This window comes from Lissotriton vulgaris, chromosome 6 (genome assembly GCF_964263255.1).
Source record: "Lissotriton vulgaris chromosome 6, aLisVul1.2, whole genome shotgun sequence".
In the NCBI taxonomy this organism is placed as follows: domain Eukaryota; kingdom Metazoa; phylum Chordata; class Amphibia; order Caudata; family Salamandridae; genus Lissotriton; species Lissotriton vulgaris.
The window spans coordinates 916,996,402-917,009,730 of NC_141694.1; the positions used below are offsets into that span (position 1 = coordinate 916,996,402).

General features: G+C 42.1%; 1 protein-coding gene across 1 annotated transcript in view; it reads left to right on the forward strand.

Annotated features, from left to right (window-relative positions):
* Window positions 1–9,650: 9,650 nt before the first annotated feature.
* Window positions 9,651–13,329, forward strand: part of MYCT1 (MYC target 1) — a 285,153-nt gene continuing 281,474 nt past the window's right edge. Inside the window, exon 1 of the mRNA XM_086926906.1 lies at window positions 9,651–9,799. Coding sequence (XP_086783032.1) covers window positions 9,727–9,799 — 73 coding nt within the window. The 5' untranslated portion in view covers window positions 9,651–9,726. The remainder of the gene's footprint in view (window positions 9,800–13,329) is intronic.

The window sequence follows — 13,329 nt, forward strand, 5'->3', positions numbered from 1 at the left end:
CAAAACCATTGGTCCATTTTACAAGGGTAAACATTAGATCACACTTGATGGAGCCCTCTGGGGAGAAAGTAGCAGGATACATATAATATGGTTGGGAGAGAAGCCCATCATTGATATTGGATGAATGGTATCTACACTGTGTTATGGCCTGTTGCGCTGGCCTTTCAGCTGTGGCGCATCATGGTGGTGGCAGACAGTGCCACATTAACATACTCAGAGTCAGTTGGTTGCAATGCCACTTACACAGATTTACACAGCTAATCTGTGAAAATGCCTAAGTAATACTACCCTTCCCTAGAGTATGTGAAATATTTGCTTCCCCTTTTAAAATACTCCAGTATTTAAACTCCTCCACAATTTATGCTTCAAGAATGTTATTATGTAAAGCTCTCTAATGTGTACTACGTCTTAGTGCATCAATATGTATTAGAAGCACACCTAGGGGGTTTATAATTAGCAATATCAAGCAAACCACACTGTGCCATTGCATTGTCTGTAGCAGCACCAGACCAGCATCACTCAAAGACCCGCTGGTCTAGTCTCTTCCCTCAGTTCACAGCCAAGGGCTTCGTACATCTTTCATGTCAGGCTTCAGTGTGACAGATTGACTTTTCCCAGACGAATAGCCATCATTATTTCATTTCCAAAAGGCCTGCTTTGCCACACTCACCATTTAAGTGAACGGGGTGAGCAGGGCACGGTTGTTTCGCGGACTATTAACTGCTCACATAACAGTGAACTAAATTAATTTCAGGTCCCGCCTACTGTTGGCTAATGGCAATATTTTCCTAATGGCAACACAGACTTAAGGGCAGCATACACATAAGTGCAGATGATTTAATCATTGTTCAAGTAACGCAGCATAGAGAACATATTTTTTGTGTGTGCAAGGGGATAACTACAGCACAAAGCCATGTCAACCGCATGGACAAGGGAAGGCCAGTTTGGCCTAGCACAGAATGTGGCTGACATTGGACGTCACCACTCCCATTCGATCTGCTCTTGGATTTCATCCATTAAGTTGTACATGGTAGAGCTTTGCTAGGATATTGTGTGAGTATAGATCCTTAAGACAGATACAAAGTTTAAGCCAACAGTTGGGCACGTTTCTTCCACCCCAATGCTTTGCAACCATTTACCAATCGTTTGGCCAGCAGCATACTACATTGGTTACAGGGCCATTTTTTTTTACATTACATACCCAGGCTGCAGCAAATCTCGGCTGTGCATTCCAGTCTCACCACCATAATCGCCAACAGTGTGCGAGTGACAGCATGGCAGCATGCATGTCACATTAAAAAGAATGGATTATCATTATGCCAGGCTTATCAGTGCTAGTGCTGGAGTGGCGGCACAGGAAAAAACTTTCTTACGTTGTGGTGGTGGGTGGTGTGGCGGTCCGGACCCGACCGTCCGTAGTAGGCAGGCAGTGGCACACTGTCTGTCAGTGGCACAGTCAGACTCCCTCAGCACTTACACACAACCAATGAAGACAAACTGGAGACTCGAGTGGAATGAACAGACTACTGCTGGTGGTCACTCTCTACTCACTGGTCTTGTTGCGGTCCCCATGGCCAGAGCATTGGAGAGGGCGAGGCCGAGCGGCGAGGCCATGATCATACACTACAACTGAGGGACTGACTGACTGTAGGTAGCAGCAGGTCTACCGTCTCTGCTGCCAAGTCTGCTGCTCTGTAACGCCTAGGGGGCGGGCCGTGGGGGCAGTATGCAATCTCTGACTTCACTTGTTTAAGCCAACAGATGGGTTCGTTTCTTCCACCCCAATGCTTTGCAACCATTTACCAATCGTTTGGCGAGCAGCATACTACATCGGTTACAGGGCCGTTTTTTTTTTACATTACATACCCAGGCTGCAGCAAATCTCGGCTGTGTGTGCATTCCAGTCTCACCACCATAATCGCCTTCAGTGTGCGCGTGACAGCATGGCAGCATGCATGTCACATTAAAAAGAATGCATTATCAATATTATGCCAGGCTTATCATCAGTGCTAGTGCTGGAGTGGCGGCACAGGAAAAAACTTACGTGGTGGTGGTGGGTGGTGTGGCGGTCCGGACCGTACAGTCTGTGGCACAGTCTAGAGACTCCCTCAGCTCGCACTTAGTTCACACACAACCAACGACGATGAACTGGAGACTCGACTCGAGTGGTATGAACAGACAGACTGCTGCTGGTCACTCTCTCTACTCACTGGTCTTGTTGTGACTAGACTCTTCGTTCGTTCGTGATTCTCTGTACTTTACTACTTTCACTTTCTTTTTTACTACTTGTTGTTGTGCCAGGCAGCAGTGCACCACGCACGGTGATGTGAGAGACAGCGTAGAAATGGCCAATCACCTCGACATGGGCTGGAATTAGCCATTTGGTGATTGGCCATACAGTGCGGTCCCTAAGCAGAGAAGCCAAAACCAACGCGCGCCACCATCCTGCTGCAGCAGCCAATCCTGGCGCAGCGTTAACAGCAACACTGCACCAGGATTGGGCTACGAGCAGGATACTATCTGCCCATTAGGAGACCGGGGACCCCGGGTCCCTGCCTGGCAGTCCCTGTGTCTCGAGTACCATAGAGGGGGGGGAAGGGAAGGTCTACTACTATGCGCATGCGCAGGCAAGTAGAAATTTGTAAGACTCCTGGATTCAACATGCGCATTGTTGCGCTGTCTACTCAGAGTCTCCGACTGCTCTGTTGTGCGCTGCCTCCTGTCACTCTCTCCCGCAGCCCCGCCCCCCACGGCCCACTTCCTATACGATGCCCGATTCTGTCGGGCTTTTCCGGGCAGGTAGCGTGCAGTGCGCTAGATGATTTATTTATCAGACATCGATGCATTTTTTAAAAAGCCTTTAAATGCATTTGTGGCGTGTGGTCGTCCATGGCTAGTGGGGCAACGCCCCAACCCCCCCAATGGACGCACCGCCACTGGCTAACAACATGTATAAGTGCTGTTTTAATTATATTCTGTGTGGATATTATTCATGTACTAAACAACTGTATGAGACTTGTGAAATAAAACACTTTTAAATATATATAGTGTCTTTTCTGAGTGCAATATTTGAGTGTGCTATTCTAAAGAATGAAATTAGGTTTCAATTACCACTGTGTACCAGAACCCTTTACGGGACTGTTGGTAGACAAGAAAGCACAGACACCACACCAGCAGGAACTCTCAGTGGGTTGTGTGGGGTTACAATGACCTAGACGCCCCTGCTCAAATAACAGTGCCCTGAACTCACTCCCTGCACCCGTGGTTAAGGAAACCAACCCTCATAGACCTTGAAAACGAATGCAGATATATAACAAGCATTTGCAATGCAATAGGTCTTGCAATCACACAAGTTGGAGCTATTGGCATTGTAAATGACAATGTCTTTCATTTATGTTTTGGGTTTTAAAACATAAATAAAAGGCACTGTCATTTACAATACTAATAGCTTAAACTCTTGCAAATGCAAGACTGGTTGCATTGCAATAAAGGGCCTTCTCGACCGCTTGTTAGATTGTAAATATCAGAGGAAGAGACAAGCCTGGGACGTCTTCAAACTAGTGATAAATAGTGCCATGAAGAAGATGTGTAAATGTTGCAAATTCCACAGACACAAAGTGTGAAGTGAGACTTACATATGATCCGAGCTATAAACACTAACAAAGTGCTCCAACACCTTTCGCTCTGTGATTACACTGTCACGGCTCAGGAGGAAGAGTAGGAAGAGGCCTATTTCCTGCCCTCTATATGATTTGAGTGTGCAGTGTGGCATTGTGTAATGTCATTGCTATCTTTGGCCTAATAAAAACACTCCAGCTGTAGTAGGGCCCTGGCTTCACTTCCTGGTGGAGGGCGGGCTGTGCTCTATGGCAGGCATTTTGGGAGGCAAAGTCTTGGCTGCAGCTCCGGCTGAGTACAGTGCCCCTGCTATTACTAGCGTGCGAGAGCCGCTGGGTGGTGGTATTGGTAATGGTGGTGGTGGTATTGGTATTGGTATTGGTGGTATTTGTGGTGGTGGTATTGGTGGTGTTGGTATTGGTGATGGTATTGGTATTGGTGGTGGTGGTATTGGTGGTAGTGGTGGTATTGGTAGTGCTGATATTGGTAGTGCTGGTGGAATTGGTGGTGGTGGTATTGGTGGTGGTGGTGATGGTGGTGGTGGTGGTGGTGGTATATGTGGCATTATTGGTGGTGGAATATGTGGTTACATTAGTGGAGGTATTGGTATTGGTGGTGGTGGTATTGGTACAGGTAGTGGCATTGGTATTGGTGGTGGTGGTATTGGTATTAGTGATATTGATGATGGTGGTATTGGTGGTGGTATTGGTGATGGTGGTATTGTGTTTGTGGTGGTATTGGCGGTATGGTGGTGGTAGTATTGGTGATAGTTATGGTATTAGTGGTGGTATTGGTGGTGGTGGTATTTATGGTGGTGGTATTGGTTTTGGTGGTATTGACTTTGGTGGTATTGGTGGTTGTGGTATTGGTGGTGGTGGTATTAGTATTGTGGTGGTGGTATTGGTGTTAGTAGTATTGGTGGTATTGGTGGTGATGGTGGTATTGGGAGTGGTTGTAGTGGCATTGATGGCATAGGTGGTGGTGGTATTGGTGGTGGTATTGGTGGTCGTCGAATTGGTGGTGGTATTGTTGGTATTGTTGAAATTGTTGGTGGTGGTATTGGTGGTGGTAATGGTAGTGCTTGAATTGGTGGTATTGGCAGTGGTGGTATTGGTGGTGGTGGTGGTATTTGTGGTATTGATGGTGGTGGTAGAGGTATTGGTGCTATTGGTGTTGTTGGTTGTGGTATTGGTGGTGGGAGTGGTATTGGTGGTGGTGGTATTCATATTGGTGGTGGTGGTATTAGTGGTATTGGTAGTGGTGGTGGTATTGGCAGTGGCAGTATTGGTGGTGGTATTGGTGGTGGTGGTTGTTTTGGGGGTGGTATTGGTGGTAATGGTGCTGGTGGTGGTTGTGGTATTGGTGGTATTGGTGATGGAGGTGTTGGTGTTGGTATTGGTGGTGGTGGTTTTGGTGGTGATGGTACTGGTGGTGGCATTGGTGGTGGTGGTATTGGTGGTGATGGTTTTGGTGGTAATGGTACTGGTGGTTGGGGCATTTGTGGTGGCAATGGTTTTAGTTGTGGTGGTATTGATGGTGGTGGTATTGGTGTTTGTGGTGGTGGTGGTGGTGGTGGTGGTGGTGTTATTAAAACAGGCTTTTGAATACAACCTGCTAGGTGGCTTTTGTGCAGATGACATGTAACACAGATATGCTGTTTTGTCAGCTTCAGCCCATTAGCATACGATTATGTGCTACCTGGAATTCACATGACTTAATTCCCTAAGCATTTATAAATTCATTTTAGTTGGGGGGTTGAAACAGACATGAGATAATGACGGGTCAAAGTGAATGAAAGCGGGCACCCGAGTTATGGGGGGCAGCCGTGCTGCTTAAAAAGGCAGAAGGCACCGAAAGGCTAGAGTAAGAAAATACAAACTTTCTAAAATAGGCATTTTCCGAATTACAATATAAAATAAGTGACAATTTCATTTAGTGATTCCAGAGACACCTAACTTGGAGAGTCCCTTCTCTTCCCAATTGGAAATTATACTTCTAAGATGCAATAAGGTAATCCCAATGTTAACCCATGGGAGTGATAGGCCTTGCTGTAGTGAAAATCGAATTTAAGAGATTTTCACTACAGAGACATATAAAACTTAAAAGTACATGTCCTACTTTTTCCATACACTGCACCCTTCCCTTTGGCTGTTCAGGGCCTACCTTAGGGGTGACTTTTTTAAGTTTAGATTGCTTTATTGATATAATTTGAAACCAAAGCATAAATATAAAATATACATGTAATGTTCCAACAATTCTAATCAAGTACTGTGAATAAACGAGAAAGATATGAACATTTTATCAATTTCAACACTAGAAACCAATTTGAACAATATCAACAGTTTTACAAAAGCACATGCATTTAAGAGTTTGTAAGAAAGAGAAAAGAGAAAGGGAGGAAAAATAAAAAAGAAAGGGAGGAAAAGACATATGTTTTAAAAAGGAAGGATTAGGCAGGCAAGAGGGTTAACTTGCCAAGTCAACATGGCAGTTTAAAAATGCACACAATGGGTCTGCCGGGACAGGCCTGAGATATGTTTAAAAGACTACTTAAATGGGGGAAACAATCAGTGCTGCAGGCCAGCTAGTAGCATTTAATTTACAGACTCTGGGCACATGTAGCACACTTTATTAGGGACTTATAAGTAAATTAAATATGTGGATAAGCCAATGTTACCATGTTTAAAGCAAAGAGCACATCCACTTTAACACTGGTTAGCAGTGTTAAAGGGTCCAGAGTCCTAAAAGCCAGCAAAAACAAATTGAGCAAAAAGAGTAGGAGGAAAGCAGAATGTTTTGGGGTAATCCTGCAGAAAGGGCCAGGTCCAACAGATGGAATAAGGGATTACTCCCAGAAAAGAGGGCAACAAAGTACCCCGCTCAAGGAGGAAATGCTCATACTCTAAACACAACTTAAGAGAGACGTAATTGGGGTAGGTTTACAAAATGCCACGTGAAAAGTAGAGCAGTGAGGTCATTTTTTAAGGTGACATGACAAGGCAACAAGCAGAGGCTCTGAGAAAGTGAGTTCCAGATTCCTGTGGCACTTCTAGAGAAGGATTGGGACCTATAACATTCCTTCTTGAAGAAGGGTGAGTTCTATTAGAAAGGACTGAGTACTACCTGAATCCCAAGTAGTGCCTGAGAGTTTCGGTTTCTCCATTAGGTAAGAGGAGTGAAGTGCTTTGTGCATTACACGGGCCATCTTAAATTCTGTGATTGCCTCTTTAGGAATTCATTGAAGGCAGTGTAGAAAAAAGTAATGTGATCAAATTTCTTGTGACCTGTTACGAAGAGTGCTGCCACATGTAAAGTTGCTCTGCGTGGTCCTAGGTGGATTTTGAGAATACCTGATATTAGGGCAATTCTGTAGTCAAGTCTGATGAGGACAAGGGCTTAGACAACTGATTTTAGGTCCTGTTCTGGGAAGAGGTACCTGATTCCCCAAAGCATCCTTAGCTTGAGACAATAACTATTGATCAAGAACAATATATAACTCTGGATGTTGAGATGCCTGTCAAAGGTGACACCAAGAGATTTGCCATTCTGAACGACAGAAAGGGGGCCTCCCGGATCATGGTGGAATTGTATTCCATCTTCCATGAATGTATTGAGTTTCTTTGGGGAGATAAGTAAGAATTATGTTTTTGATGGGTTTAGTTTGAGGTGGTTGTTTGTCATCCAAGACTGAATCTTTGTGTTGGATAAGAGGGCGTGTTTATCAGCTGAAGAGACTTTCAGTTATATTTGTGTGTCCTAAACTTATAGATAAAACAGTAAGCCAGAGTCGCTAGGAATTGTACGGAGGGGTTCCATATAGAGGTTGAAGAGGTTTGGAGAAAGAATTGAGCCTTAAGGCACCCCTTGCTGTAGACTAACTGTCTTCAATGCATTTCCGATTTTTCCAATTTCAAAGCGATTCTTAACGTAAAAATGGAACCAGTCTAGGACTTCCCATTCAAGACCCATTTACCGCTTTAGATCATATCAGGCCCACCTTATGCCAAGTATTTTTAAAAATCGAAATTAGGTTTGCAAATCAAGCTACTGAATTCGAATGAACTTAAAAAGAAGAACTTTCTCAACAACATTTATTTAAAAAAGACAGACTGATTTTGCAGCATGTTAAAGGTTAATTTTGCACATGAAAAATCCGAAGCCAAATACTTGTAAGTAAAGAACCTAGTGGAAATCAAACAATACTTAGGTGCTGATTATGAGTGGCCTGACCGCATCCAATAAAAATCTGCTACTGAGCTATTCAGAATTTATTGAATGTGATCATTATAACATATTCTGAGTTTCCGGGGAATACATTGAATTTTATACATTTCCCCTTTTAAATTCCAAGAGATTTGACTTGAGAAATGTGATGAAAGATGTGGTCTTTATCACACCTGATATTTACCAGTCGCAGTACTTATCATACATCTCAGATTTGCAAGCTACTAATAGATGTTTGGGCAGGGGATTGAAAACTCCAAACCATTCATTTATATTCATCTACTAAAAGCAGTGAGGAATTTTCTACTCAAAGTGAGTAGGAAGATAGTATCTCACTCCTCTCTCCATTTAAATGGTTTGTATATGATTGACATTTAATAAACTGTGGGGCAGATGTATCAAGCCTTTTGCGACTCGCAAAGGCCGAAATTCGCTGAATTTCGACCTTTGCGATTCGCAAAAGGTCTTTTTGCATGTTTTGGCATGCATCAACAATTCGCAAAATAAGAAATAGCAAAAATTTGCGATTCCTTATTTTGCCATAGCATTTAAGGAATCGCAATTTTGTGATTCCTTAAATGCTATGTATGTAGCATTTTTGAATTGCGATTTTTGTTTAAGAATTCGCAAATTACCACCAAGTTGTAGTTGATGGTAATTTGCGAAATCTTAAAAAAATGCACAATGTAGCATTTTTGATGGTGGCATGTGAGGCACACACATGCCCATAGGGCATGTATGTGCGCCATATGCACACACATGTACATTTCAGGGGTGCAGCAGGGTGTCTTTGAGACACCCCTGCACCCTTGAAATAATTCTCAAATTGCAATTAGCAAATTGCGAATTCGCAATTTGAGAATTACTTCACAATCATTCCTATGGGCCTCCTGGCCCATAGGAATGCATGGGAAAGTATTCCTTATTTGCGAATTCGCAAAATGCGAATTCGCAAATAAGAAAGATTAAGGAATCGCAAAAAAATTGCGATTTTTTTAATACATTCCATTTTGCGAATTCTAAATAGCGATTCCTTAAAAATCGCTATTTAGGATTCGCAAAATGGAATCTTGATACATCTGCCCCTGTATTCTTTGGAGGGTATCTCTCAATAGGAAACTACCTCTGACTAAGTCCAACAAAGCCCTAGATTGTCATGTCAATCAATCAATCAATCAGTATTTGTTGAGCATGACGTATCACCCCGAGGGGTATACAGGCTCAAGTGCAAAATTAACTGCAAAAATACCCTGGGAAAATGACATCCCACCTAGATTTTTGCATCTTTTGCACTATTTTCCTTATGAATGGGGAATATCGATCACAATCGTTGCTTGCATTACCTTTGAGCTTACTCAAATCAGTTGTGCCACATTTGAATAGCTGATGGAAGGTAAAACTCCCTGTAAGCATTATTACTGTTAAACCCACAAACGTTTCAGTTGGTAATATTTCTTGAAAAGTGTTTTTCCATGCGGTATTTCCGCATGCAGGGCTTCCAAGTCAAGATGTCTATTTCTTTTACACTCAGTAGTGAAGCTAGCACTGTTCTTTCCAGGGTCGTTGGATAAGATGCGCCTAGAACTGTTCGGTCAGGAATTTGGAGCCGTTCAGCATTGTTTACCCCAACACACTCCAACTGAGGAAATGACGAGGAGAGCATTGTTTCCTTTCTCCGGGACCATGTGGTCCTCGGAGATAAGAAGACAGTTTCTAATTTGAGCAGAAAAGCAGGAAGCGTGATACTAATGCTTCCTTTCATGCAAGGAAAAAGTCTAATTGGGCTGCTATGAGGGCAAACCTCAGCTGAAGCCGCAAGAACGCCAAGAACGCCACAGCTCTCCGCGCGCGTGTGCCACAGAGGCACGCACCACTTTGGATGTTATGGATAATTCTACGGCTTTTAATGCCACCGCCACCAGCAAGTATCTGAAAGCGTTAACGAACGACTTTTGGGGTGAGGCCTGAATTTAGTTTGATTTTCATATTTTCTGTCAGATGCAATGATTTTAATTAATTGCGCAATAAAAACTTACTTACTTACTGTCAGATGGAGATGTGGGGAAGGCGCTTTCTCTGTATATATTTATATGTATTCTTCGGTAATGTCTTAAAGTAGTTTCACTTACGAAACCCTTACAATATAAAGTCAAGTAGACTTTTCTCTGGATAAGATGAATTACTAATTTTTGAACAGTTGTCCACGCGAATATTTTTTTTACCCAAATTGTGTGGCCAAATATATATTGTATTTCTGCTTTACTAATGTAAAATATGTTAATTAGTTCCACCATAGTGCCACCAAAGCCTCTACAGTGTGCATCATGCTTAGGGTTGGAGTCTAAGCTTATGGTATAAGAAGATGTTGTGTAAGGGGGCTAGGGTGACCATCACACTCAAGGCCGTACGAGACACTGTCTCCAGGCCTGAACATTTCATCCACAAAAAATTATTTTCAGGTGCCATTTTCTATTTTCAGAGCTTACTTTGTATAAGGATCAGTGCCAGTGTCTAAAGCTCTGCTCAGAAGCCCGAAGCTAGAGCAATTGAATGTTGGCGCCCAATACCAAGGGCCTGTAGTCTGATATCCATTTTATGAATCTTTTATGCAGAACCGGGAATTCCTTGCCTCTGTATCTCACTCTTGCAGGTTCCTGCTTTCTTCTTTTATGGCAGTTTTTCCCTCTTTTTCTCTCTCTTGCTTGGGTCAATGTCTGATGAGGAAAAATAAGTGCCGGTCCCCAAGCATGAGTGTGGAGGCACCCACCGCATCCCTCAGCTCAAAATAAGCACTGATTTATAGTTCAGTGAAAGCAAAACAAGACTACAACATCCAGAATGCATTAGAGTGTCAATAGGAAGCCCTGATCTGGACACAATATGAGTAATGACGTTGAACGAAATTGTATTGTAATTGCCATTGCATTTATATAGCACTCACTACCCACGACAAGGCATCCAAGCGCTTTTATCAGAGTGTAGTACGCTACTCCGGAACCCATAAAGGACTAGTGGTGAATTAATATAGTGAAATATTAAAGTTATTTGAGAGGTGGATATGTCAGTTAGTTATAAGACCACCCTAAAGGGTACATTTCAGCATGTTGGGATATTGCACTGTATGGCTGTATTAAGTCAGACAACAGTAACGTTCTAGGCACTTTTATATGCTATTCTTGTGCATTGGTGTTGACGTGTTCTTTAAATTGAAATCTATTTATTGATAATAATTATGGGAAACATTATTGCTATCCTGAACAGGGACGTACTTTTTTGAAGTGGGCGAGCAACTGAAAGGTTGAGACAGGCTCGGGCTAGGAATGTTTCTGTTCAAAAACGATCACTTTTAATGAATACTTCTTGATGAAGGGATGCAATTGGATGTACTATGGTTAAAAGCATTTCGGGTGTTATAGAAATAAGCTCTTTGAAATTTGAAGACACCTTACCATGTTCATGATAGTGGCTGCATGATTTATATGGCAACTGTTTTCTGGGCTCGACTTGTGCACGGGATTTTAGCGCCTTAGCTTACCCTGGGCTCGGTTCTGTCTTTACTCTCCATGTTAATTTGTTGGTTTGCCCACCTCTAAACTTTTTATCTATAAATCTTCCTGTGTATTTATACATATGTCTGTCCACCTTTTGCTTCAGGGGTTTCTTTAAACTACATATTTAACACTCATTTAAAAAAAATGTTGTTACACAATTATGGCAAAGCTACTAGGTTGTCTAATCTGTGGGAAATTGAGTTTAGAAGCCAAATTCCTATATTACATTGCATATTCTACCTAAAAACGTAGAACGATAGAGCGAAAAGGCGAGGGGTTCATGGTCTAATTTAAAAAAAAAAACTGTCTCTGCATGCTTGTGCCACATAGCGTTCTGCTGAATTGCCATTACACATTAAAATCTCGGCAGAAGGGGTTACATTCCTGCAGTTCAATACGATCTCACCGAACAAATCTGTGGGTGTTTTAAAATAAACCATACAGTGGTTTTGCCAAAATTACAAATGAGGTCTTGCTGTTTCTCAATTTGATAATAAATTGCATTTTTTTAGTAAATTATTCCAAAATAATTGTGTTTTAATTGAGTGCATTTACTTTACAATCACATAATTTCTAATTTTACAGCTAGCAATCTACAAACCCTAAGTAACTGAAGCTTTATTTATGGTTTTGCAAGACTTATATTTGTAGACGTAGACAACTAGATGCGAAATTAGCTTTAAACAACACATAAATGCAGTTTTTGAATGTGTGCTGGCAGCACTGACAAATAACATGGCTGCCAGTCTTGATCCCACATTGCGCCTCATTTTTCAATAACCTACACCTTTTGCCTCTTCTTTCACTCATTACATCTGCTTTCTCCATTGTCCCTGTGTTTTCCATATCCTTCACTTGCCAATTCACTAGCTCTTTCGAGGCATGCTTATGCTTGACTGATATTTATATTCTGAGCTTAAACCTCGAGCAATTCACAGCAATGTTGATCATCAGAATCACAGGTCACATAATTGAGAGAATCCAACAGCAAATGACCAGATGGTGCATAAACGGAATGATCTGTCTTAGACAGTAGAATGCTAGTTGAGATGGATGGCAGACCGCCACAAGTAATAATATCACTGTTCCTGTTAGGTCTAGTAAACATTTCAGTAATTTAAACCTGAGCTGAGCTCCTGGCACCTACAGCAGAGTGTAAACAGGCTTAACTTAAGAAAGTGTGTAAAGCATTTAGAAGTATTAAAACAGTTATAAAGTTAAAAGTACAACAAAATAAAACTCCCACTCTAATTTATATAAAACTGAAAATATTTTAATGAATAAAATGACACCAAAAGGACAAAAAGCTAAGAAAGGGAACCAGAGATGTGATTTTTACTTTTTTTTAAAATAAAAATAATGCTAACATGCAAAGTGCCAACTGTTTGTAATTGGTTGCACTAGATTGCGGCTGACCATGGCTAATTGCCGGGAGGACACAGGAACTGGGTTCATCCTGGTTAAAGAGCTATCTTCTTTTCTTAGAAACGGTTCTGGATGTAGATGTATCATCAGCTGGTTTATCTACATCACATGAAGCTAGCAGAAGCCGAACCAGTGCAGAAAGTCTTGAAAAAGTTTTTAAGACTCTGCTTTTTGTCAGGAGGTGTACAATTAGACACCAGCCAATGGTTCCAGTACCTTGGTGTGACAAGTTGGCCTGGTATATGCTGTCCACTAATTAAAGTGGGCACCCAGTACCAGTCCAAACAACCCTTATGGTGATTTAAGAGGTCAAAGATAACCTTAGAAAGCTATCCAAGTGGTAGCTGTGGAGAACAGCCTTCAGGCTTAGTCTTGAAGAAATGTTAGCAATATAGAAAAACAAGGGTACCCCAATATGTGAACCTGGGGCAGTAATGAGTTTCAGGAAAACAAAGGTTCTGGTGTTGCCTAAATGTCCAATTAAAAGTGATCCCGTGGGGGGCACTGCGCT